Raw genomic sequence first — 27,458 nt, forward strand, 5'->3', positions numbered from 1 at the left:
ACAATTTAAAAAAGAAAACAAGTCCTCACATTCCCTCAAAAACCCTCCAGCCAGACATACCCTTCAACTTTTATCGACAAAAATTTATTCTAAGTGTGAAATTTGACATATCTACCTTCTATATCTTAAATTCAATTATAAATTATTATTTTTGACTAAAATTCAATTATAAATTATTGTTATGCTAAAAAAAGAGTGAATCATCAACTTCGTCCTTGAATTTTTACGAATCGGCCAATATCGTCCCCCAATTAGGAGAAATATCAAATTAGTCCTTGAATTCGTCAGACATCCATCAATTTAGTCCCTCCGTCCAATCTCTCCGTTAGTAGTGATGAGGTGTCTTCCTGCATGTTGTGATGTGTTGTACATGTGTCATCAAGTCAACCACGTGTACAAGATCCATTTTGATTGAAAAGCAACCAATTTAATTTTAACTTTTCACTTTCATTTTTTTCGTTTTTCCAATTTTACCCCTCTCTTACCCATTCATTTACATCCTTACATTTCATCCAGACACGTCAAAATGGTCCTTGAGTCTTCTCCTTCCTGCTAAAACCATCACCATCTTCATATCTCCAAAATCATCATCATCTTCATCGATCAACGTTGAAAAAGACTGTATTTTGAAGGAGATTTCAACGTTTGTTATGGTAAACGATGTTCCTCTTCTTTTTCCTTTTACCTCTGTTCGTTTTCTCCATTGCTGGGACCGTTTTTATTTTATTTTCATTTTCATTTTTTCCATTCGTTCTTAACATGAAGAAGACTTACAATGACACTCTATTTGGAAGGTGTGGATTGATTGGTCATAACTCAAGAAGTTGTGTGAAGCAAGGTGTTGCTAGGAGACTAAAATACTGGATTTGATACTGAGCCAGAGGAAGAAAATGTTGAAAATGCAGAAAATGTTGTTGCTGAAAATGTTGGAAATGTTGTGCCAGAAAATGCAGAAAATAATAGAAATTTTGTTCCAGGAAATGCAGAAAGTGCTGGAAATCTTGTTGCAAATGCTCAAAATGCTGACAATGTTGTTGCAAATGATGTAGTGCATGAACATTTATGACTCTTAAATTTTAAGGATCGATTTGCTAGTAAGTGTAATAACTTAAGGACTGATTTGATTGAATATGTTATAATTTAGGGATTGATTTGATTGAAAATGTAATTCCAGGGTGTTACTACAAGGAGGTATGACATTAGATGACCAATTATTTGAAAATGTAATGCCAGTTCGATTTTCAAAACATTGGTTTATACAACCAAATTCATTCAGAAAACAACTCATAATGATTTATTTCTTATGGTATGCAGCTTTCCAAGAAGAGAGTGGTGGAGTATCAGAGTACTTCCATGTACTTGTATCCTCTACATATCTACCACTCTTAACAGCATTTGCTAAAGACTCAAGTTCTCCCATTTCTTCTGGTGTTAGTTTCACAGATAGAGCACCAATGTTTTGATTCAAGTTCTCAATTTTGGTGGTTCCAGGTATCGGGCACACGTCGTTTCCTTGGTGATGAAGCCATGCCAATGCAAGCTGAGATGCAGTACATCCCTTCTTTGTGGCCAGTTCATTGACTTTGTCAAATATAGTCTGATTCTGCTGCAGGTTTTCAGGTTGAAATCGAGGCAAATCCTGCAACATATTTTACTAACATGCTTAAAAGGAAGAATATGGCAACTTCCCGAATTGTGTTCACTAGCAGCAATTTACAGTGTTATCCATTACTGTTACACCTATTCCCAAATTGTTTTATGGAAGAAAATGAGCACACATAATTTGAAAAAGAAAATATCATTGATGTATGACATTAAAGGACCCTAAAATAATCCATGGTTGTGAATCACTGCTAGGTGAGTTGATTAACAAAATGAACAAGTAATTGTCATGCGAACTTCTGTAAAAGCATATTTCCACAAACCTTCCTGTAGTCATCCTGTTGCAAGTTGTCAAGCAACTTTGTTCCCGATGAAAAGAATCCTCGCTCAAGAGGACTATATGCAACTATTCCAATTCCAAGTTCCCTAAGAAAGAAAATTATAACTCATGAAGTTAGACTTCATATCTATATAACACCAACAATTCAAATTGGAAGCATGTTTGGTGTCCGACACTAAAACGTCACGAACATATGTAGTTACATTTAATCACTTGCATTTTCTAAAATTGTCACATGTGTGTCGTTTTTAATGCATCTATCATTGCTTCATAGCTTTGTATCATTGCAATTGTATCAGATAGAGAAAAATGGTAGAGAACAAAACATTATGTTTGTAAACTAAATATCACACCTGCAAGTTGGAATTACGTCTTCCTCGACATCTCTTGACCACATTGACCACTCCAACTGCACAGCTGTTATTGGATGAACTGCATGTGCTCTTCTGATTGTTGCTGGCGAGGCCTCGGACAAACCTATGTATTTTATTTTCCCCTCTTCAACAAGTTTCTTGAGCTCCCCAATCTTACAAAGAAAACCAAAAATGTTGAAGTCATCACACACTTGTATATATTTGAACATTTCACATCTTAGATTGATGACGTTTTAAAGCACACGCTCTTGGATTAGTTTAATTTCTGACTAGCAAAAATCACAGAGAAATGAAAAGGATAAAATCAAACCGTGACTTCAATCGGAAGACAAGTATCAATACGATGATGCTGATAATAGAGATCAATACAATCAATATCAAGTCTCTTCAAGCGGCAAAAGTTATGGTGCATAAGGAAATCCTTATGCACCGTGCATAAGGACTTCTCAAGTTTACACTTGTTATAATCCTACGGTTTTCAGCTCACACCCCACAATCTGATCCTACGGTTCTCAACTCACACACCAGAATCTGATCCTACGGTTCTAATCACACCCAACAACCCCAACCCATTTCTTTCACCAACCAAGTTTCACTCACTCTCCGTTTCTTTCACCGCCGATCACCGTCAAGTTCCAGATCCACCGCCGATCACCGTCAAGTTCACCGGTACGAACGCTTCACAACTCCAATTGCATTCTCATTCTGTTAATTAAACTGATTCTCCAACTTTAGGTTCTTCAATTGCATTCTCGTATGAGAGTTTGCCCGAATTTCGTTGTTCTGATTATTGAATGTTTGAATTTGTAGATTCAAATCTTCAGACATTTCCTCCATCACAAGCTTAGGGGAAGATTACCGGTGGTTCTAGGGCACCTCGAGATGCAGATGGTATTTTCTAAGTGCTTTTTCGTTTTTCTTGTTAATCTTCATTAGCTTCTAGATGCATTTGATCTGTACTATGTGTTTGTAAGAATGTGCTTTCACTTCTCCATCATTGCTAGTCATCGTGAAATTAATTTTCTCAATTGGGGTAATAGTTGTTATGCTTGAGGTTTTTAGTTGAATGGATTGTTAGAGATAACAACATGTGTCATGTTTGCCAAATTGTTTTCATATAACCCAAAAACCGTTTTCATAAGCTATCTTGGAGAGCTTATGAGAAATAAGCTAAAAAACAACTCGTGGACATGTCATAAGTTGTTCCCATAATCTCTCCCAAATAAGCTATTTTTTAATGAACAATTACTCTATCAATGATTATTGTTTGGCTGTCCCTTTAGGAGTATTTATCAAGTTTCATTGTCAGACAGACCAGATGTAAACGACAGTGTAAACTAATAAAGGTTATAGAAGGGGAGGCATGGTGCTGCTAGTAGAAAGTGACTATAGTATACTGGAATTAGATCCTTGATGAAAACTCACAATAATGTGAATGCAAATAGGTTTAATTTGTTATGTAACTAGAGGACATTTTTATTCCATTCATCCATAATTTTGTTATCTATTGATGCAATTTTTTTTTAGAACACCTACTTAGTTATATAGTTAGTTGATACAGTATTTTTGCGAGCTTTCAGAAATATACATACAATTTGTAGTAAGTAGTAAACTATTATGTGAGAAATGTTGTTGTGGCTTGGAATAATTCTGTGAGAATTTTTGCTGAAAGTGAGGGTAGTTGTAATATCCCGCCTGTCAGTATCGGTATATTACCCGTTGACCGTGTCAGATGAATTTAATTCATGAAAAGTAAGTTAATGGAAATATTTTATGAGATGTCAGCTTTTTACGGGAAAAGTATCAGAGTTGTTTTAAACACGCTTGAGGCAAGGGCAATTTGGTAATTTCACGAAAAAGGGATATTTAAGCAAGTTGGGGCCAAAATATCTCAGTTTCCCTTTGTGTTTCTCTCTCTAGGTTTTGGCATAAGCTTTCTCTTCCTTCTCTCTTTTTCCATCGATTTCTTTTCTCTCTTCCCACCTCACAAATTTATCAAATCTTCTTCCCTCAAGGCAAGGCTTTGATCTATGTTTCTCCAAGATCATAGAGATGTATGCAAGCTAGAGTTTTGTTGGAATCTCTCCTTTCCTCTCATCCCTCACTGTTATACCCTAATTTTGGACCTAAAAATACTTGTTCAATTCCTCTTATCTTGCATTTCAAGCCATTTGAACTGTCTCTGATCAATTACATCTTCCTCTGCATTTTATTTCAATGTTACTTGCAAAATTCACATGTAAGGGCATTTTAGTCATTTCCAATGATAAAATTTCTTTCAGTCTTTTAAAAAAATTTGTTTGAGCTCTTTCAAATAGTTTGAATAAGTCTTCATTTCAATTCTATGTCAAAATCCATTTCAAAAATTGCATTTGAAGTCATTTTGAGTCAGTTTTGCCCCTAGGGGCATTTTAGTCTTTTCATGTGTCAAAACTCTGTTCAAATCTTAAAAATTGTCTCTGAGTCTTTCAAATTGGTTTAAATAAACTTTTGTTTCAATTCTCTGTTAAAAATCCATTTTAAAATTGCATCTGAGTCATTTTTTTAGTCGTTTTAGCCCTAGGGGCATTTTGGACATTTCACACGAAATTTCGGCAGAGAGAGGTTACTTTAAAGTACCTCATTTAGGCCATTGGTTCGTTTTAGTCCGTTTTTGTCAATTTTAGTCGTTTCACTTTACGTTATTTTCCGGTTACCAATTTTAATTCATTTTATTTTTATTTTTATTTTTAAGTCCTAAAATTCTAAAAAATTGCATTTTAGTCCATTATTGTCCAAGTCATTGTCCAGTCCACGTGTCTTTCTTTCATTAGTCCAAAAGTTTGTTAAGTCCAGTGCCATGTGTCAACAGTCCATTGGTCCAGTCCATACATGTGTCAGCCTATAAAAGGCCAACTCATCAGAGATCCATTCAGGATGGTACAACTCATCAAAAACACTATTACTCTTTCTCTTTCCACCTTTCACAGATCAAAACCGAAAATCTGCAAAAATCTCAAGAACATTCATAACCGAATCATCATCACCAAACCCTAACTCATCAATTTTCCAGGATCATCACAAATTCAGGCCAAATTCGTTCGAATTCATCACTGATTTCTCAGTAATCAAGCAAATTCATCCAAATTCAACACAAACTTCCATCAATTCCAAAGAAACAAACGCAAATTCGAGTCTGTTACGAACTCAAATCAGCTTCCAAAGAACGAAAAAGCCAGCAATACGAAGAGGAAAGGATACAGAAGCCAGAAAGACGAAAGGAAAGAATACGAAGGTTAGAAAGCACGAACAAAGGAGGAATTGATTCATACTTCACGAAGATTCGAAGAATCTCTGAAGCTTCTTCCCAGATTCGTCTCAAATATCCAAGCCAAACACACAGGTAGGCTCGTTCACCTTCTTTCTTCGTCCATATACAAGTTTTGGTCCGATTAGAATTTGGTAGATCTAGGGTTATAGAAATTTGATACACAAAATTGGAGGCCAGATTTGGAACGAGGAAGACGAGGAGAACGTTTTAACGTAAAAAGATTTTCAAAAAGCATAAAAAATAGCTCCGGTACGGTGGCGCAGCCGGCGGACCACCGCACCGGAGCAGACTCCGGTCGTCTTCCTCGTTTGGTCACTTGCAGAGCTTCTCTCTCTAAAAGTGACTTAGAGAGAGAAGCGTATGTATGTTATGAGCCTTTCTTCTTCATATTTTCCTTTTATACCATGCCTTCGTATTACACGCGCGCGCGTCCTTGCTCCTTACTGTGTTCTCTGGTGTTTAGACCGTTGGATCTAGGGTCTTGAAGGATTTGGATCAATCCAACGCTTCTGAGGCGTTTGGATGATCCAGACCTATTTCTGAGGCGTTTGGATGATCCAGACCTATCAATGAGCTTGGGCCTGGGTCGTTTCTTTGTGTTTTCCTGTATTTTGCTTGTTTTCTTGCTATTTGTCACACAGTCTTGTGTTTTTACACCCTCACCATGCCTAAAATCTTTTAGAAAATTCTATAAAAATTTGTGAGTGTTTCTTATTATTTTTGCAACCTTTGTTTGATATTTTTGTACTGAAAAATGGATAAAAAATAATGTGTTGTGTTTTGTTTTATTTCTTGAGTTTTATGACAAAAAACTTGTGAAAATGTGCATTAATTTTGGTTCCAATCTTTGATGCATGCTTGAGATTTGTGATGTGTGAATTGGTGATGGATTTGTCACTGTTTGGATGAGTTTCTTGCTAAGTGTGAATATGTGTGATTAGTTACTTGTTCTACAAGGCAAATTAATGTTTGTTTGAGAAAAATAAAGTGTTAAATACATCTAGAGATGAATCACAATCTTGCAATTTGAGCATGAACTCTAATTCCCACACTTTTGCTGCATTAAAACTCACTTTAAAATTGTCATAATGTGGAAGTTATGGGTCATGTGCATCTTGAAGTATTGTGATTAATTTCTAATATGCTTTAACACTTTATTTTTGTGTTTTTGCCTTGGTTTAGTATCTTCTTGCCTTATTGTTACTTCATTATATTTGGTGCTACTAACCCCTTTCATTTCATGTTTCATACATTCCATAAGTATATTTTCATCTCATATTTCTTGCACTTTATTTTCTTACACTTTAATTCTCATGCCAATACTTAGAATGTAAAGTCTAGGTGCTTCTTGTACTTTTATTTCATGCAATTTTTTTCTTTATTTCTTGCAAGACCATAGAATGTATCTAGGCCAATGATGTAAAGGACAATGGACACTAATAATGTACACCGACACAAGCACTGACACATGCACACACACCACTTTAGGTATATAGCTAGAATATGCATGTTTAGATGTATGTTTAGGATTGTATGCTTTAGATGTATGCCTAGGATTTACACTTAGAAAAAATCAATTTCCCAAAAAATATGAACAAACTTCACTCAAACCATTTTCTTAATAAACCTTGGGATCAAAATCCCATTGAATTTTCCTTTTCTTTTCTTAAATAAAAACTTAATGAACTTTAATCATACTTAGACCATATTTTGCAAATGACTAATTCAACCTCACAATTTCATAATCTCATGCCCTTGAGGCCTCTCTCTTATTCTTCAAAATCCCTTTTTCAAACTTAAAATCAACCAACAAAAACAAAAACATTTCTTGAGAGAGAACTACGGTGGATTTGATCCCTTAAACGGGTACGTAGGCAAGGAACAAAATTCCTTCAATTCAAATAAAATAAAAATTCAAACACATTCTTCTCCCTCCAATTCTTCATTTAGCAAAATTTAGGTGTAAATATCATTTCAAAATAGCATTCAAAAATAAAGCGCGCGCGTAGAAATTAAAGACGGTTCCTATAGGATACTATAGTCGTTATGGGTGCCTAACACCTTCCCGTAGCGAAAACAACTCCCGGACCTCGATTCTCAAGGGTTTTGCTTATTTTTTCCCTTCCCAAGAAAAAATGAGATATCAAAGGTTAAAAAGGTTCAAACGTAATCAATGTTTGACACCCGGAAAACCAAGATAAAACACTCACGCTACTCTCTCTTTCTCTCTTCACCAATCTTTCATGACACTCCATCCTCACATGGTAAGTTCCAAACTTGTTCCTTCATGGTCACTTAAGATTAAGGAAGTGTGAATTGTGTTTGATTCTCCTATTTTCTTCTCTTGAAGAAGTGATTGGAAAACTAGGGTTTGATGTATGGTGAAGATGGATTCTAAATTGGTACAAGGAATGGTCTCTACATGATCAAGGTAATAATATTAAGTTTGAATGGATTGATATTTTATCCTTCCTCACAAAGAATTCCTCTTGATGTTAAGGTTTGATTATGTGTTTTGAGGGTGATGTTAGGAGCATGGTTTGGAGCTTGATAAGGAGTCTTGGTTTGCAAGAATAGGATGACAAGTTTGAATGGTATGGGTTAAGAGTGCAAGAGAACCAAGTTAGGGTTTTGATGCTTGGAGCTTGTAAAATTAGCAAGATTATGTTAAGGTGAGTTCAATAGCTAGTTTTCCTACCCTTTGGGATTATGATTATGCCATGTATGTTTAGTATGAATAACATGAAATTCTAGGGTTTATGTATTAGTCTAGTTGCCCCTTTTTATGTCATGCATGCTATACATGTTAATACTTGCCATATGCATGTTTTATAAGTTTCCAATGATCAAATATGTTCCAAAACACATAGAGACACTTGGTTTGAGGTTTTTGGGTCAAAAATACCATTTTTAAGTGTTCTGGACTGTCCTAACTCGCCACGGCGAGCTAGAACTCCGAAAGGGGGGTCCTGCTTGCCCCCAACTCGCCACGGCGAGCTACCACTCGCCTCCCCAGTGAAATCACTCGCCTAGGCGAGTAAGACAGTGAGAAATCTCACTGTTTTGCTTGCTTCAGGCAGGCATGGGGATTCGCGATGCGGTTTTCTCCGTGATGTCTTTTTACGAATGTAAACCCCTCAAACCAAGGTCTTAAATGATGATCAAAGAAAGCATGATTTTTATGAGATGAGGCAAGTATCAAGCATGTTAGTAAGGCATGGCATACGAGAGAAACAAGTCATGAATCGGGTAGCAAAATATTCATTAAGCAAGGGAAAACTAGAGCCTCGACATAGTTGTCGAGAACTAGCTAGTTAGCAAGATCCCTAGAATGTTAAAACGCGAGGTATACTATCTTCGCACATGATTAAGAATAAGATAGCAAGCATGTTAAGTCGTGGTTTGATTAGTTAATCACTCCACCATGATTAAGAACTTACAAGCATGAACAAGTATGTATTTACCGATAATCGGATCGACTCAAGGGTCCAAGGTAATAGGCAAGCAAGTATGAATATGTTTAAGTATACGTACTACAAGACTATTATTTTTAAGTAGGTGGCATGTCTCTTGTTATCCACGTCAGGGGGATACAAGAGGTTCTCGATCTAAGGGGAACGATTCAAGCCGTAAGGGACCCGCATGTCACTGAAATTAACAAGACGTAGGTGCTCGTGTCTCTTGTTATCCACGCCAGGGGGATACGGGAGGTTCTCGACCTTAGGGGAAAGGTTTAAGCCGCAAGGGACCCGCACGACACCGAGGGACTCCGATGTACGTACATCGGTCATGTATGGGATTGATCTCGGGGTTACTCCACCAGGGACTATCCGTAAAATGAATCAAGATGATAATTGTTTGTTCAACGCTAACCTAATGAATGAACTTAGATACGTTTGTGTACGATATGAATATGATTATGTTTCTCATGATTATGATTATGATATGTTCACGATCACGCAAGAATGAATCCATGCACGTTTATGTTTAAGAACAAGAGCATTAGATGTTATATGACAAGTATAAGGCATGGAATAGAGCAAGTAAAGAACATGATTCCGACGACGATCTTAGGTTTCCCTTAATCGTCCGGTTTAGAGTCGTGTCATGATTATGTTATGTTTAGGCCTCGATACATAGAGTGTATTCTTGGCAACGCGGTTCTAGGTTCCCCTCAACCGCCATGACACGTATAGGAAGTGAAGCCTATAACAAGTTAAGATATGAATATGACGGTCCTAGTATGCACTACCGTCTAAGTATGCAAGTCCCCACACACGTATAATCAACCGTCAGGTTGTAATGTAGACACGTAGTGACCGTAGGTTTTCCTTGAGGTTACCTATAGCCTAGGTTTAGGGGAACTCACTGAGACATTATGTCTCATCCCAATCCTTATTTGTTTCAGATAAGCAGGATGATTAAGCATGTACGTAGCCGGATGGATATTACTTCAAAGGTTCGTTCGTACCGCTGCAGGACGTCATGGACATCAAGGATGTATTTTTATGCATGGATGAGATGTATTGTAATATTATTTATACAAACGTGACTTGATGTAAATATTATTCATTCGAAAAATTTTGTGTTGTATATTTTTTGTATCCAGTACCAACAACAACGTTCATGCTAAACTTTCTAGATACGTTTAGTATGGGTGTTACAGTAGTAGTCCTGGTGTTAGTGCGGGTGCCTACCATAGTGAAACCAAAACCATATAAATACTTCTACAGATGGTGATCAATGTGTCCCATGACATCACTCAATTTCTAGAGAAGATAAATGTCTTGATTTATACCGTACTGTGCGTAAAAATGAAACTCTATGGTGAGTGAAAGCTAATGTCATTTCGTTGTTAATTGTGTTTATGGTACTAAGTGATCACCATAATTTCCTTGTTAATTGTGTTTATGGTACTAAGTGATCACCACACTTGTGAAGTTCTTGGTAATACTCAATTCTATTACCCCAAGTTGTTGGCTTGTCAAATTAGAGCATTGATAGCATCATTTCATTTTTAACTGTTTTATGGGACTATAGTGTGATCCCCTCACTTGTTAAGTTCTTTGTAATTGTCTTTCTCCAACATCACTATAAGTAATGTACTGCTGAATGTTTGTTTCTTTATCATGGTTTAGGGTGATGATTATGCAAGATCAGTTACATTCACGATCGGGGCCATCGCTGGAAGCACTGAAGTTTGCAGATACCAAGAAGAATCAAATCAACAGTTCGAAAGAAAAAGAGAAGAGGGTGAGTTATCTCGAAATGGAAACTTTAAAGCGGATAGTTTTTCAGTTTATGGAAATGCTGGTTTGGATCCATAAAGAAAAGGATGGTGGTGTGAATCGGCAATATCAAAATAAACCTAGGGAAGACGTTTGCGGTGAAGCCAGAGGAGAAAACTTTATGGATGCTGATGATGAAGAGGAAGAAAGTCCTCAGAGGTCATTGGGGGACAGCGAAAATACTTGTGATAATGCTGATGTTTCTGGAAGCGAATCTATTGATGGCGCGAGGATGCAGAGCATGATAATAAGGCTGAAAGTGAAGGTGAAGCTGATGGAAATGGATGATGCGCATGAAGTTGAAGGAGATGGAACGTCATTGCCATTTTCTAAACATGAAGCCCAATTCGACAAAGCATGTACCCCTTTTATGTTCTTGCTAGACATTCACTCCCTTCTGGTGTTCAAAACCTTAAATGGTTTTCTCTTTGTGTAAATAGCACAGTTACATTTTATTCAGCTTGATTGTACTCTGTTAAAATTATAATGTCTAAACTGCCCTTATATAAACTTTGGGCAAACTTATAAACTTGTTAAACAGGTTAAATTGATAAAGCCATAAATTCCTCTTTCTATGACTTTGGTACCATTCATTCTTTCTGACACTTTATGTATGTACTTCTACTTCAGCTTCAAGATGCTGTGACTGATGAGATGGATAATAAGCTTCTTCAACTATATGCATACTAATATGAAGAAATCATTAACCATGATATGAAGAGATCATTAACCATAATATGAAGAAGCAATACGCTTCAATTCTTCTGTCTTTCCTGGCTTGCTTTTCCAGAACTCCTGAATAATTTTCCAGAGCTTCAAAAGCTAGCACAATAATATGAAGAAATCATTAACCATTACTATGAAGAAATGCTTCAAAAGCTAGCACGTTCAACATGATATGTAACCTCCGATTAAGGACTGGATTAGTTTTAATGTTTTTTTATTGATTTTTATGTTTGAAACCTATGATAAAAATAATATTCGCATTGATTTGTATGTTATTATATTTGAAACAATGAGTACCCGGAACAAAATTTTGTTAAACCAGTCACATTAAAATTTAATTAATTCTTTTTTGAATCGGACTTTTTGCATCTAAGAAGTTTTGGAATTTGAAGAACAAATTTCCGTTTGTTGATGGTTCGATTTGAAAGATCAACAACTTCAATTCACACGACGGCGAGAGATTCATACAGCTTCAATTCATTTCTTGAATTATTCAATTGATGTGAATTGATGAAAAAGAAAATTAAAACCATTAAGTACATCTAATGGTTTTGGAGTACAACTCACAGAAACCATTTCTACAGCAAAATGGTTTTGGAGTACAACTCGCAGAAACCATTTCCACAGCAAAATGGTTTTGGAGTACAACTCACAGAAACCATACCCATATCAAAACCATTAGACAATTATTTTGGTTTCTCGTAGAAGACTATCAAAACCATTAAACCATAATTATGGTTTCAATAATAATTTCAGTGTGTAACATCTTAATCATTATTCAAAATCATCTAACAATAATAATTTCATTAAAAACCATTACACACTTATTTTGGTTTCACATACATGACTATCAAAACCATTAAACCATACTTATGGTTTCCTAGAATCGAGCCACTGGTGATAACTAAAACCATTAGACAATTAGTTTGGTTTCGCAATTAAACTGATTCATATCAAGTCTTAGATTCTAAACCAAACAAAGAAATTGTTAAAAACAGTTTCAAAGCAAATCAAAGCTCTGAAACCATTTCCACAGCAAAATGGTTTCAGAGTAAAACTTGCTAAAACCATTTACGCATCATATTGGTTTTCAAAGTAAAATGGTTTTCTATATGATTTTTAAACAAAACATACTATAATAAGAAACAAATCAACAGTGTGAAACCATTTCCTGAGACAATTAAGATTAAGTCTATTTCACATACAAGTCTATCAAAACCATTAGACAATTAGTTTGGTTTCGCAATTAAACTGATTCATATCAAGTCTTATCATCTGATGGATTACATGTACACCATTTCAAATTCAGAGCAAAATAACACATTTTACAACTTAGATTCTAAACCAAATAAAGAAAGTCATTCACTCTTTTCTTCAAACTTACACAGCATCTAAAATGAACCAAATACAAAATCCCTAATCTCACAAAAACCCCTCTTTCTCTTTCTCCACCCCCAACAATGGCGCATCTTCTCCGTCTCAAATCCACAAAACCCAAACCCCACTCTTCGCCACTCCACCACCTATTCTCCACCTTCAACTCCGGCGACAATGATGGCGGCGACGGTGACAAAAAACCCTCCTTCTCTGAATCCTTACGACAAGTCAGAAGCTCATTCAAACAACAACCAACCTCAAACTCAACACCTTCTCCTCTCTCTCCACCGCAACAAAGCAAATCCGCTGATGATATCGTGAACAAAATCCAAAGGTTCCGTTACAAAACCACCGTACCTGATTCTGATGATCTGTTAACTCAGAAGAAGCCAATCTCGTTTCAGGATAAGCTCAGATGAAAGCAATTTTGTTTTTTCTGGATAATCTCATATTTCGTTTCAGGATAATCTCAGATTAAAGCAATTTTGTTTTTTTTCTGGGGTGTAGAAAACAATTTTGTTGGGCTAGGTGTTAATGGGCTGGACTTATGCATGGTGCATAAGTTATGGCTTATGCACCATAACCACACCCTCTTCAAGCTACCCTCACAAGCTTCTCTCACATAGCCTGGATCACCACAGATCTCATATTTCTCTTCAACAGCTCTGACTCCAAATTTTGTAGCCAAATTAACTTTCTCTCTCACTCCCTTCAAAGCCTATTCCACAATATTCACACTTCATCAAAATTCACAATCATATACAATTTCATGCAACAAAAAACAAATTACAATAACATAATTATGCATACCCAGACATTTAAATCAAAAGAAAAGCTAAAAGGGTATGATAAAGTGTGAACCTTTCCAAGAAGAATTTCATTGGTGTGAGAAAGCAGACATGTCAGGAAAAGTGACACCAGATTGTAAGTCATGATGGATGAGAGCAATCATGTCAGGTTCAGGCTTAGGAGGACCATAGAAAGCAGACATGCTCATGCAGCCAAGTCCTTGTAAGGACACTTCCATGCCTTGTGATCCTAACTTCATTCTTCCCACTTTTGCCATTGCTTTCACTTTCACAATACAACACTCAATAAATTTTCTATCCTGCTATGTAATGACCAGAACAAGTTGAAGTTATGAATATCTCCAACATTAGGTTTATTTATAGTTATTTGATGTCATACAACAAAGAAAGGTCAATCAAATTTTGATTCAAAAGTACAAATTCAATAAGGCTAAAGTATATCAAGTTTGAAAATATGTCTCAAGTTAAAGTTTTGAAAATTAGGTTCAATCAATCTATTTTTTCTACCAATAGAAAAAAAAAAAGGAAACCAAAAATAAGAAGAAAAATTACACTAGAATACAAGTATTGACACAAGGACCACAAAACTTGGGCATCAAGTAATTGCAAACATTTCCACAAACAGTTTCTTGTTCTTTATTTCTTTACTTTTAGACGTAATTATCACACGCTCTCTTAAAATAATGCTAGTAACACGCTCTCTAGCATATCTTTTGACACGGTCTCTTTTGTTGGTTAAAATTTATACTCCAATTTAAGAGAAATTATTTACATGAAACTTACATGATATGAATTGATAGTACTCATGGATTTTAACAAATAAAATGTGTTAAAAAATGTTTGTCAGAGAGTATATTGAAAATTTCTGGTTAGTATATTTAGGTATATTGAAAATGGGTCATATTAACAAGTTTCATTTTTTTAAGGATTTAAAAAAGTAAACAATTGACTAAATTTTATGTAGATAAATTTTTCCGGTTTACACTTCAACAGATTGAACCATCAGGTTCAATTTTTAAACCATTGGTTTATACAACCAAACTCATTCAAAAGGAAAGTCATACTGATTTATTTGTTGAAGGTAAAAGATTAGTATGAGCATTAAGCAAGAACATAACATCATTTTGCAGCTTTCCAAGACGAGAGAGGTGGAGTATCAGAGCTCTTCCATGTACTTATACCCTCTACATATCTACCACCCTTAACAGCATCAGCTAAAGACTCAAGTTCTGCTATTTCTTCTGGTGTTAGTTTCACAGATAGAGCACCAATGTTTTGGTTCAAGTTCTCGATTTTGGTGATTTCAGGTATCGGATACACGTCGTTTCCTTGGTGATGAAGCCAGGCTAGTGCAAGCTGAGATGGAGTACATCCCTTCTTTTCAGCCAGTTCATTAACCTTATCAAATATAGTCTGATTCTGCTGCCGTTCATTAACCTTATCAAATATATACACATTACAGGTCAAAACTGTGTCCTATAATTTCACCTACACATGCATTTCTATCCTTATTTGGCAATACAATATGTCCATTACTGAGAAAGAGGATACATAATATCTGCAGATATGCAGTATTAATGTTCATAGCTATGATTGAATCAGAAAATACACATGTGTCATTCTCGGTGGTGTGTGAGGATTCCGAGAATGGCAATTGTAATATCCCGCCTGTCAGTATCGGAATATTACTAGTCGATCGTGTCAGAAGATTAAAGTGCATGAAAAGTAAGGGTAATGGAAAATAAGATATTCATCCCAATCCTTATTTGTTTCAGATAAACAGGTTGGATGGCAAGCTAGTAGCCGAATGGATGTAGCAGCAAGTGTTCGTTCGTACCCGCTGCAGAAGGTTATGGATAAGCAAGGATGCATTTATTATACTTTAGAAAAGTTGAGTTGATTTATTATTGTACGAACGCAGATTGTTGTATAAGATATTCATTTGAAGGATTTATGTTGTAAAATTTTAATGTATCCAATACTAAACTAATGCACACATTAAACTTTCTAGATACGTTTAGTGTGGTATTACAGCAATCTTGCCTAGTGAAGTCTGGAATTGATGTCGTTCCAAAGCCTTGGTAAATAAATCTGGCAGTTGCACATATGTAGGAAGATACAACTTTGAACTATCTCATTACATATAAAGTGACAATCGATCTGAATATATTTTGTACGATGATGAAAAACTAGTTTTTTCGCTATATGCAAAGCTGTCTGACTGTCACAATTAAGAAGCATAGGACATTTATGCAGAATATTAAGATCTAATAATAAACTCTTAATATTCCAGAGGAGCTTTGTGGTGATGGACGGCTGACGGTGGTGCAAGAGAAGGAGATGAGTTACAGTCAGTGGGGTCCATTGATGGAGCCATTCCAGAGGATAGAGATAGAGAAGCTTCGGTGGAGGGTTTTGAAAGTCCTAGGCCGTACAATTCCGTACACCTAGGGGTGGAGGTTGTGGGGCCCGAGGTGGGGGTCTCCAGAGAACAAACGACATGGTCTTGTGATAGCTTTTCGGTGGGTCAGAATAAAAGGGATGGTTTGGAAGCTATGGGTTTGAACTCACAAATGGGGAGTGGACAGCTGTCTGGTGTGCAGGAGGGCGGTTGTGGTGTGAAGGATTTATTGGGAAAAGCAGATAGCGCTGGAGAGGAGTTGGTGGGACAGCCTTTGACCTCATCGGCCCCACCTGTTCCTTCTTTAGTGGACTTTCCTGCTCTAGGGAAGACTTTTGGTGATGGGCCTGGGCCTGTTCTTTTGAGGAGAACTTCCAAGTCTTTGGAGACTTATACAAAACCGTATGGGCCTATTGGAGCTGCAGTTAGTGATTCCTTTTGTATTTCTAAGAAGGTGGATTCAAATCACAAAGGAGTGCCATTTAGAAATAAACATATTAGATTCAAGGATGACTCTGATTGCTCGGATATGAGTGATTCAATTGAAGATTTTGTGGTTGAAGAGGATAGATTGTTGAATTTAAAAAAGAATCTATGTCTTAAGAAGCAATCACGAGCGGCGAAAGGAAGGAAGGGTGTGTTGGCTTCTTCGGCTTTAACTCCTCCTTCCGGTATTGGTTTGTTTACTCAAGATCATGATGAGGTGGTGCCGGAGTCTCAAGTTGCTTGTGGAATGGATGTTAATGTGGTTACTTTGGCGGCGGCAAAAATTGAAGCTATCAAAAAACAAGTAGGTTTCTCTTTCTCTCCCAAGAAGGTTAGTTTGGCTGCTAAGGAGACCTCCAAGGTGGATTAATGATTGTGTCGTCCTTCAATATTAGAGGACTAGGAGGGGGTGAAGAAAAGGAGGATTAAGGAATTGATTAGAGTAAATAAAGTTGATTTTTTAGCTATTCAAGAAACTAAATTAGAAGACGTATCTCCGACTCTTTGTCAATATCTTTGGGGAGGTGATGATTGTCAATGGTCATACCGTCCTTCGGAAGGTAATAGTGGTGGAATTCTCTCCTTATGGAGGAAGTCTTGTTCTTATGAGGTTCTTTGCTTTGGCGGGGAAGGTTATGTTGGAGTAAGCTTTGAATGGGGTGTTCATAGACACAAGTGTGTTGTTATTAACGTCTATGCCAAATGCGATGCCACGTCAAAAAGAAGATTGTGGGAGGCCATCTTGGAGGAGCGTCGTACGAGAGGGAGGGGTGCTTGGTGTGTTATTGGGGACTTTAATGTGGTGGCTAATAGCGATGAGCGGCGGGGAGTGCATGAAGAAGCATCTTCAAGTCAAGTTATTGATATGAATTACTTTAATAGATTTGTGAGGGACATGGATGTGGAGGATCTTAATGTGGTGGGTCACCGGTTCACTTGGTTTCATTCTAATGGTGTAGCTATGAGTAGAATTGACCGGGTTCTTATTTCGGAAGAATGGGCGAGTGTGTGGGGTGAATCCACTTTATGGGTGCTTCCTAGAGACGTGTCCGATCATTGTCCGTTGGTGTTGAAGAATGGTGGGTGGGATTGGGGGCCAAAACCTTTTCGTTTTAACAATTTTTGGCTTACTAATTCGACCTTTAAAGGGGTGGTGGAGGAGGAGTGGTGGAGGATTAGTGTGAATGGGTGGATGAGCTTTGTCTTGATGTCAAAACTCAAAAGTCTCAAGCTCCGTCTTAGAGAGTGGAATAGAGTGGAATATGGAGGCATGGAAGAGAGGGTGGAAAGGTTGGTGGGTGATATTAAAGAGTTGGATGAGAAGGGTGAGGAGGTTGGCTTGGAGGAGGAGGAGATTGCTAGTAGGAAAGTTATGTTTAGTGATCTTTGGAGGATTCTTAAGGCGAGAGATTCTTCGATTGTTCAAAGATCAAGAGCAAGATGGATGAAGGAAGGGGATGCGAACTCCAAGTATTTTCATTCGTGCATCAAAAGGAGATCTAGTTATAATTCTATGAAGGCGCTTAAGGTGGGTGATGGGTGGGTGGTCTCACCCACAGACGTGAGGAAGGAGGTGGTGGATTATTTCACAAATCATGTTGCTTCTCCGGTATGTCATAGACCAAAATTGGATGGGGTCCCCTTTCCATCTCTTTCGGTGGAGGAGAATGAGCGTTTGATTGCTCCTTTTTCTTTGTTGGAAATAGAGGTGGTGGTCAAAGAGAGTGATGGGGATAAAAGCCCGGGCCCGGACGGTTACAACTTTGCGTTCATTAAGGAATTTTGGTACTTAATTCGAGATGAGGTTAGGATCATGTTTGACCAATTTCATGCTAACGGAGTATTGCCGAGAGGTATGTTGGCTTTTTTTGTCACTTTGATCCCTAAGGTGTCTTCGCCGTTGGATTTAAAAGATTATAGGCCTATATCTTTGTTAGGTTGTCTTTATAAGTTACTTGCAAAAGTCTTAGCAAGAAGATTGGCCGGGGTTATGAACTCAATTATTTCATATAATCAATCGGGGTTCCTCAAAGGTAGAAATTTGGTGGATGGTGTGATGGTTATTAATGAATTGGTTGATTATGCCAAAAAATCGAAAAAGCAATGTATGATTCTCAAGGTTGACTTCGAAAAGGCGTATGATTCGGTGGACTGGGGCTTTTTGGTGTATATGTTGAAGAGAGTGGGGTTTTGCGATAGGTGGGTGGATTGGATGAAAACTTGTGTTTGTGGAGGTAGTATGTCGATTCTTGTCAACAGTAGTCCGACGGAGGAGATTAACATTCAAAGAGGCCTTAAACAAGGTGGTCCATTGGCGCCGTTTTTGTTTTTGGTGGTTGCGGAAGGTTTTAGTGGCTTGATGAGGAATGCGGTCAATCTCAATTTGTATGAGGGATTCCGTTTTTCCGGTGGTGAGGTGGAAGTTTCGCATCTTCAATATGCGGATGATACTCTTTGTATAGGTACTCCGTCGGTGGGTAATTTATGGACTCTTAAAGCTTTGCTCCAAGGTTTTGAGTTGGCCTCGGGGTTGAAAATTAACTTCTCTAAGAGTTTCTTGATTGGGGTTAATGTTCAAGATGATTTTATGGATATGGCGTGCAACTTCTTACATTGTTCTCAAGGTTCTCTTCCTTTTAAGTATTTGGGTCTCCCGGTCGGGGCTAATCATAGAAACAGCTCTACTTGGCAACCTTTGGTGGACCTCTTGGATCGGAGATTAAACCTATGGGGTCATAAATACATTAGTTTTGGTGGTAGAATAGTCCTTTTAAATTCGGTGTTAAATACTATTCCTATTTACTATTTATCTTTTATGAAGATGCCGGTTGTGGTTTGGAGGAAGATTGTTAGACTCCAAAGAGAGTTCTTGTGGGGTGGTGTCGGAGGTGGGAAGAAAATTAGTTGGGTTAAATGGGAGACCGTTTGCCAAAGGAAAGAGAATGGTGGGCTAGGTGTGAGGGATATCAAAGCCGTTAATGTGAGTCTTCTTGCCAAATGGAGATGGCGTTTGTTGGTTGAAAGTAATTCCTTGTGGAAAGAGGTATTGATTGCTAAATATGGTGTTAATATCTCTAAGATGGTGGATGGAGATTCGTATTTTTGGCCAAGGTTTACCTCATCTTGGTGGAAGGATATTATAAAGCTTGATGTTTTTGGTGGGACTTCGTGGTTCAATTCGGAGGTGGCTAGGAGTGTGGGAAATGGTAGGACAACGAGTTTTTGGAATGATAAGTGGAGAGGTAATTTGTCTTTTCGAGTTAAATATCCACGGCTTTATTCGATCTCTAATCAAAAAGATGAAAGTGTTCGGGTGGTGGGGGGAGCTCTTGTTTCCGGAGGGGAATGGACTTTCGATTGGAGGAGGAGACTATTTGTGTGGGAAGATCATTTGTTGAATAACCTTAGAGAAGATTTGGTGGGTGTACGGTTTGGTGTGGAGGAGGATGTTTGGAGGTGGGGGTTGGAGGAAGAGGGGCGCTATACGGTTAAGTCCGCGTATGAGAAGTTGGAAGGCTTGGTGGTTCATGATGATGTGTGGAGTGTTGAAGAGCGGTTGGTTTTTTCTCGTGTATGGAAAAGCCCCGCTCCTTTGAAAGTGGTTGCATTCTCGTGGAAGTTGCTCCTTGATCGCATTCCTACGAGAGCAAACCTTGCTATTAGAAATGTCCTGCCTTTGGAGGTCTCCACGCTTTGTGTGTTGTGCGGCAATGGGGAGGAAACGTCGAAACATTTATTCCTTCACTGTACGGTTGCGATGAGGGTCTGGATGGGAGTCTTAAATTGGCTCAATTATAATCTTTTAATTCCACCCAACCTATTTATTCTTTGTATGTGCTGGAATGATTGGGAGAGAAATGATAAGATTCGGCGAGGCCTTTGGCTTATCTGGCATGCTACTGTTTGGGTACTTTGGAAAACAAGGAATGATAGGATCTTTAATAACCGCATTTTGAATGTGGATGATATTGTGGAGGAAGTTAAGGTGATTTCTTGGCGTTGGACGTTCAGTAGAATTAATATGCCGGTTTGCATGTTTTATGAGTGGTGTTGGAACCCAAAGGAATGCCTTAAGCGTGGTTTTTTGGCCTAATTTTTTCTCTGGTCCTTGCTGTTTCCCTGCTGACTTAAGGGCGTAGCTTGCTGTCCCTGTGGCTGTGCTGGTTGTTATCTTTGGGTTCATCAGGCCTGCTGTCTTTCTGCTGTTTTTGGGTGCTGTTTGCGCAGCCTTTGGGGGGACAGCTCATGGTGTGCTTTAGGGGTTTGGGCAGCAGTTTTCTGGTTTTAGGACCTGCTCTATCTGTTGGTTTAGGCCTAGGTGGTGAGGCTGTGGTATGCATGGCGTCTTGTAGCATGTATATCTCCGCATCATTATTTGGTGTGTTGTTTTTGTTTCTTTTGGGTGGTTTTTGGGGGTTTTTGTTCGAGCCGGTAAATTGTAATGACAACCGATTTCCCCTTGTTTTTTTTTCCACCCGAGCTTGTTAGTGCACCTCGCACGGGCTTGTGGGTAATAATATTTTGCTGTTTCAAAAAAAAAAAAAATAATAAACTCTTAATCCATTTCAGTTCGCATGTGGTAGTAGCCATAGAGCGATATTCCACTTCGGCGGAAGAACGAAAAATTCTGTGTTGTTTCTTGGTTTTCCAAGAAATATGAGAGTTAGCCAAAAACACAACCCAACCGGTAATTGAGCGACGAGTCAACGGGCTACCTGCCCAATCAGAGACACACCAACGACGTATCTGGAAGTTGGTAGCATATTGATTGGTAAAATATAGATGACATGTGTAAACGTTAGTTCTATTTATAGGACTTAACTACACTAACTACTAGAGTAACTAACTTTAACTAATTCCTAACATAATTATTTACTCTTAACAGAGTCCACACTTAGAAATTTCTGAATGCCATTGATGCAATTCTCCATAGTTAGTTTTCTAACTTTGCTGAAGGCAAAAATAGGCATATGCATTTATTTTGCTTCCAAGCATTTTCCACAAAATGTTGATAATCATAATGAACTATTCAGATTGCCTCAAATAATGAAAGGCTTGAGGACCTTATACAAATGAAAAGATTATTATCTGGTATAATTAAGCAACCATACGATCTTCTTGTTGACACATGAGCTATGTATTGAAATTTTGTGACTTTAAAGAATAATCACATCAATTAGGATTATAAATTATATTTCTCAACAAAAATAAGTGAAATATATCTAAAAGTTTAAGATGAAGTTGAATACTAGGAGCCAAAGGTAATAGATGAAATCATCTATACAATAGTTTATCAAACAGACGGATAATTAAGTTACATGCCCTTAAACATGTAACAAATTATGTGGAGTAATCGATAGAATTCAAACAACTCAAAAAGCCACATCAAATACTTGAAACTATAAAGTTTTAATACCAATGTTTTAAATATTGAACTGGCAAAACCACAGTCGAACCGTTCAATGAACCATAGACAGTGCCGGTTTACAGTTCAACCGGTTGAACCATCTAATTCAATTCATAAAACATTGGTTTATACAACCAAATTCATTCAAAAGGAAACTCATACTGATTTATTTGTTGAAGGTAAAAGACTAGTATGAGCATTAAGCAAGAAAAGCACTTCATTACACAGCTTTCCAAGAAGAGAGTGGTGGAGTATCAGAATTCTTCCATGTACTTATTTCATCCCCATATCTACCACCCTTGACAGCATCTGCTAAAGACTCGAGTTCTGCCATTTCTTCTTGTGTTAGTTTAACAGATAAAGCACCAATGTTTTGATTAAAGTTCTCCATTTTGGTGGTTCCAGGTATCGGGCACACATCGTTTCCTTGGTGATGAAGCCATGCCAATGCAAGCTGAGACGGAGTACATCCCTTCTTTGTAGCCAGTTCATTAACCCTCTCAAATATAGTCTGATTCTGCTGCAGGTTTTCAGGTTGAAATCTAGGCATATACTGCACACATACACAAATAGAAGATTATATTTAGGCATCAGTGATGAACATTCAATGAGATAATAAAGATATTTAATAATTGATGCAGGACTAATTAAAATAGAACATTTTGGGATGCCAAGGTTAGAATCTATATAACACGAAACCTTCAAGTTTAAGGTGTGTTCGATGTGCGACATGTCTCAATGTCTGACACCAACACAATACTGAACATGTGATTGCATTTAGTTAGTTATGTTTTTCTGAAACTATTGCTGATATTAATGATGTCTATGTGTCGGTGACACTATCATGTCAGGTATCCATGTTTGTGCCAGTATTTCATACTTGTCAGTTGAGTGGATGAACATAATGAACATGTAATTGATATGATTTTCTGTAAAAGCATGCTTTTCGACAAACCTGGCGGTAGTCATCCTTTGTTAAGTTCTCAACAATCTTTGTTCCTGATGAAAAGAATCCTCGTCCAAGAGGACTATATGCAACAATTCCAATACCAAGTTCCCTAAGAAAAAAAAAATCATAACTCATGAGGTTAGACTTCATATCCATGCAGCACCAACGATTAAAGACGTGTGTTTGGTGTCAAACACGTGTTGGTGCATTGACATATGTCACCAATACTTGTAAGTACATTCAATCACTTCCATTTTCTTAAATTACAATTGTTGTCGTGTTTTATACCTTCATATCATTGCAATTTTAATAAAGTACCACAGAGAGAAATGCTAGATAACATAACATAATGTTTGTAAACTAAATCAAACCTGCAAGTTGGAATTATTTCTTCCTCAACATCTCTTGACCATAGTGACCACTCCAATTGCACAGCTGTTATTGGATGAACTGCATGTGCTCTTCTGATTGTTGAAGCTGAGGCTTCAGACAAACCAATGTATTTTATTTTTCCCTCTTCAACTAGTTTTTTAAGCTCCCCAATCTTACATAGTAAAAGGGAAAAGTTTAAGTTATCACACACTGTTCAATTATACATGTAAACAAATAGCTTAACTTCACATCTTAGATTGATATAGTCTCATATTTCACATATTTAAAAACATAAACTCATATCTTGAATGAAATCTATAATCGACTTTACCATGCCGCTGATCGTAGATTGAGAAAGAAAAAACTTTCTCTCTTAATCTAACGGTCTATAGTCAGCTGCAATGTAAAGACGATCATATCCTTTTTGAAAATAATTTATCCAAACATTAATTTTAGGTAATAAATATAAAAATGTGTTTCAATATGGACTAATCTCATTTACTGAAGCAAACATATGCTTATGGTACTCAATTTAAGCTACCAAAATGGAATCAAAGAATTTTATTGAGAATCAAACCGTGATTTCAATTGGAAGACGAGTATCAATACGATGTTGATAATAGAGATCAATGCAATCAATATCAAGTCTCTTCAAGCTAGCTTCACAAGCTTCTCTCACGTAAGCTGGATCACCAAAGATCTCAAATTTCCCTTCAATATATTTGGCTCCAAACTTTGTAGCTAATTCAACCTTCTCTCTCACTCCTCTTCTTAAAGCCTGTCCACAATTTCACACATACACATTTCATCACATTTCTACGAAGTCACTTAGCTCGACGTTAGGCAATAACTTTGAGTAGTATATTTGTATTTCAATACTCATCATCAATATCATGTCTCAAAATCAATTGTAATTATCGCAAAATTAAATAAAAGCGAAGAGAAAGTAAGAACCTTTCCAAGGAGGAGTTCGTTGGTGTGAGGGCCATAGATGTCAGAGGTATCAAGAAAAGTGACACCAGATTGTATGGCATGGTGAATGAGAGCAATCATGTCAGGTTCAGGTTTAGGAGGACCATAGACACCTGACATGCTCATGCAACCAAGTCCTTGCAAGGACACTTCCATTCCTTGTGATCCTAACTTCATTCTTCCTACTGCTGTCATTGTTCTTCTTAGTCTCACAGCACACACTCAATAAACCTTCTATCCTAATACTATGTAAAAAGGCCAAACAAAATTCAAGTTGTGAATATCTCCGCCACCACCAGGTTTATTTTATAATTAGCTGATGTCGGTACAACAAAGAAACGTTTATTTATAATTAGCTGATGTCGGTACAACAAAGAAAAGGTTTATTTATAATTAGCTTCAGGTTTATTTAAATAAGGCTAAAATATATACCAGCTTATAAAATTATGTATTTGGAAACCCAATTAGATTGATCTTGTAGTATTGACTTGAGACTTTGAAGATTGTTCTTCTTAAGATTTCAAGTTTTAAGGTCTCAAGTTCAATTTTATACGATGTCAAATCTAATGAGTTAGTTTGAGTTCTTAAAAAAAATCACGTAGTTGGAAAAAGAATTGAATTGTTATTTTTTTAATTAAACAATTAGTGGGTTAAATCATGAATCAATAGATGAAATGCATATTTAAATATATTTTTTCTATCAATAAAAAAACCAACCAGAAAGAGCTATTGAGAGCTACAAGAGCCTCGTTGTAGTGGTATGATTGCTCGGATTAGTCCTCCAATACACTTAGGGGTGTTCGCGGTCCGGTTTGGATCGGTTTTGAGGGGAAAAGTGAACCGATCCAAAATAAAAATCATGTGCGGTTCGGTTCGGTTTGGATGATTATTCTACAAAAATCCGATCCGATCCGATCCAAATATATGCGGTTTATTTTGGATCGGTTTTTGGACATCCAAAGTGCAACATTTAATTTTTTTTATTAATATTAATATTACACATGCATAGAAAAATAATAGGTTTGATACAAAATATAACACAAATGTATTAAAAAAGTTTTTTTTTGACAAGAAATGTATTAAAAAAAATTAACATTACACAATGAAAATGATTGATTATATTTGAAAGAGATGAAGTAGTAATAATATAGATTAAATTAATGCAATATATAATACCAATAAAATAATAAATAAGAATTAAAATCTACTTTTGCGGTTCGGTTCAGTTTGGTTCGGTTTTGAAAAGGTGATCCGAAATCCGAACCGATCATAGCGGTTTTTCAAAAACAACATCCAAACACATCCAAAAATATTCGGTTTTTTGCGGTTTTCGGTTTTTTTGGATCGGTTTGCGGTTTTATTTTGGATTGGTTTGAATTTGAACACCCCTAAATACACGTACTTATTGTCATATTAGTCCTTATAAGCACATGTTTATTGTCATTTTAGTCCCTATATGAAAAGAGTTATTGTGAACATTGAGAGGTTATTTAAGTGTCAAGGACTATTTTGACTAACAGAATGCACAATCAGGGACTATTTTGAAATTTTGATACAATGAAGGACTAAAATGATTAATCATTACATATTCAGGGACTAAAGTGACTATTACCCAAAAAAAGAATAGTTGCATCTAAAATAATATTAGTAACAAACTTTCTAACGCATCTTTTAATACGGTCATGTTTGCTGGTTAAAATTTATATTAATCTACCAAATTTATATGAAATTTACATATGGTAGAATTTATATGGATTTTAACAAATAAAATGTGTGATAAACTTCATATATTTTTTCACGGTTGAGGAGCACGAGCACCCAACTTGGCCATCAAGTGATTCATTTCAAGTCAATGAATACATTACGTAGTACTAGATTTAGATTCAGGAGAATGATTTCTCACCTAGAGTTTTGGCTTTCACACTATTTTTGTTCAACTGTCATAGTTTTCTCGTTTGCTGAGTACAAAAAACGAAATCGACTCTCTTTCTTCTTAAGAGGGTCTTTGATATACTAAAGAGTAAGTACACAGCACAATGCAACAAAAGGTAGAATAACATCCTATAAACTTTAATGTTGTTAAATAATTTTTGGGGAATTAGTCACTTTAGTCCCTGAATGGGGAACGATTCGTCAATTTAGTCCCTGAATGCAGATAATATGCAAAACAGTCCCTGCATGGTCAATTTCAGGGACTAAAGTGACTAACGAAGTCTACATTCAGGGACTAAATTGACTAACGGAGTCTGCATTCAGGGACTAAATTGACTAACAAAGTCTACATTCAGGGACTATTTTGCAATTTATCTGTATTCAGGGACTAAATTGACGAATCGTTCCCCATTCAGGGACTAAAGTGACTAATTCCCCAATAATTTTTGGTCTTATACGATATTTGATGAACAAAATGTTATTTTGATATTTTAGATAATTTGTGGGATAAAAAGTTTTGTTGTGGTTTAATAACGGACAAGAATTTTAGTGTTTGTTCTATGTTTTCAAATTAAAAAAATTATTGAGAAATGCGCTGGACGTATTAGATTTTTAAACGGGAGATTAAAAAAATAACGTATTCACAAGTAAATTAATTTGAGTCAAATTATAATTGAATAGAGCTATATAAATTGGAATATAAAATACAGGATGTACAATAAAACAAAATTGATCTAAGATGGGGCAATTTGACAATTTTCCATAACAAATCTTTGCCCCTAAACTCCAACCATTTCCATTGTCATGCATGTAACATAATAATGACAATGACATTTTGTTGCATATGATCTTGCTGGGTTTTGGTATCTTGTCTTCGAGCTACTCAAGTATGTGGAGGAAATGAATATTGCGTAATTTCTTAAGTCAAGACATTCTCAATGACAAAAGCAATAACAGAAATTAATTAATATACCTTTCAACGTAACCCTAAAGCTAAAGCATGCAAAACCTTCAAAGCTTACTTGCACTTCACTAGCACATATATCACATCCCCTACGTCACAAATTATAACCAACATTCTCTTATATTAAAATCATGAAACTTGAAACTCAT

At 36.7% G+C, this 27,458-nt stretch overlaps 1 protein-coding gene and 1 long non-coding RNA gene across 3 annotated transcripts; one reads left to right on the top strand and one right to left on the bottom strand.

Annotated features, from left to right (window-relative positions):
* Positions 1 to 672: 672 nt before the first annotated feature.
* LOC146904861 (putative aldo-keto reductase 2) lies at positions 673 to 24,691 on the bottom strand. 2 transcript variants are annotated; one of them, XM_085724387.1, is made up of 5 exons: positions 24,396 to 24,691; positions 24,019 to 24,219; positions 2,296 to 2,468; positions 1,926 to 2,028; positions 673 to 1,639 (listed from the first exon to the last, which is right to left on the bottom strand). In XM_085724387.1, the coding sequence occupies exons 1-5, from the start codon at positions 24,606 to 24,608 to the stop codon at positions 1,295 to 1,297; spliced, it is 1,035 nt and encodes a 344-aa protein (XP_085580513.1). In that variant the 5' UTR covers positions 24,609 to 24,691; the 3' UTR covers positions 673 to 1,294. The 2 variants fall into 2 exon arrangements, with proteins under 2 accessions (XP_085580513.1, XP_085580514.1); XM_085724388.1 differs by lacking the exons at positions 673 to 1,639; positions 1,926 to 2,028; positions 2,296 to 2,468 and adding exons at positions 21,979 to 22,673; positions 23,076 to 23,178; positions 23,441 to 23,613.
* Positions 2,797 to 10,948, top strand: LOC146904862 (uncharacterized). The gene is made up of 3 exons (XR_015018065.1): positions 2,797 to 2,985; positions 3,127 to 3,207; positions 10,765 to 10,948. It is a non-coding gene; the product is annotated as an uncharacterized LOC146904862 (long non-coding RNA).
* Positions 24,692 to 27,458: the final 2,767 nt, after the last annotated feature.

This window comes from Medicago sativa, chromosome 7 (genome assembly GCF_051527215.1).
Source record: "Medicago sativa cultivar Bolivia chromosome 7, Bolivia_mono, whole genome shotgun sequence".
Taxonomy (NCBI): Eukaryota; Viridiplantae; Streptophyta; class Magnoliopsida; order Fabales; family Fabaceae; genus Medicago; species Medicago sativa.

What these genes read in the sequence shown, in the direction of transcription:
- LOC146904861 (XM_085724387.1), bottom strand. Translation starts at nt 24,608, where the DNA reads ATGACAGCAGTAGGAAGAATGAAGTTAGGATCACAAGGAATGGAAGTG. An exon ending in ACGAACTCCTCCTTGGAAAG is followed by an intron (nt 24,220 to 24,395) that starts GTTCTTACTTTC and finishes AATTGTGGACAG; the next exon opens with GCTTTAAGAAGAGGAGTGAG. An exon ending in GTCTTCCAATTGAAATCACG is followed by an intron (nt 2,469 to 24,018) that starts GTTTGATTCTCA and finishes TTTCTTTGTAAG; the next exon opens with ATTGGGGAGCTCAAGAAACT.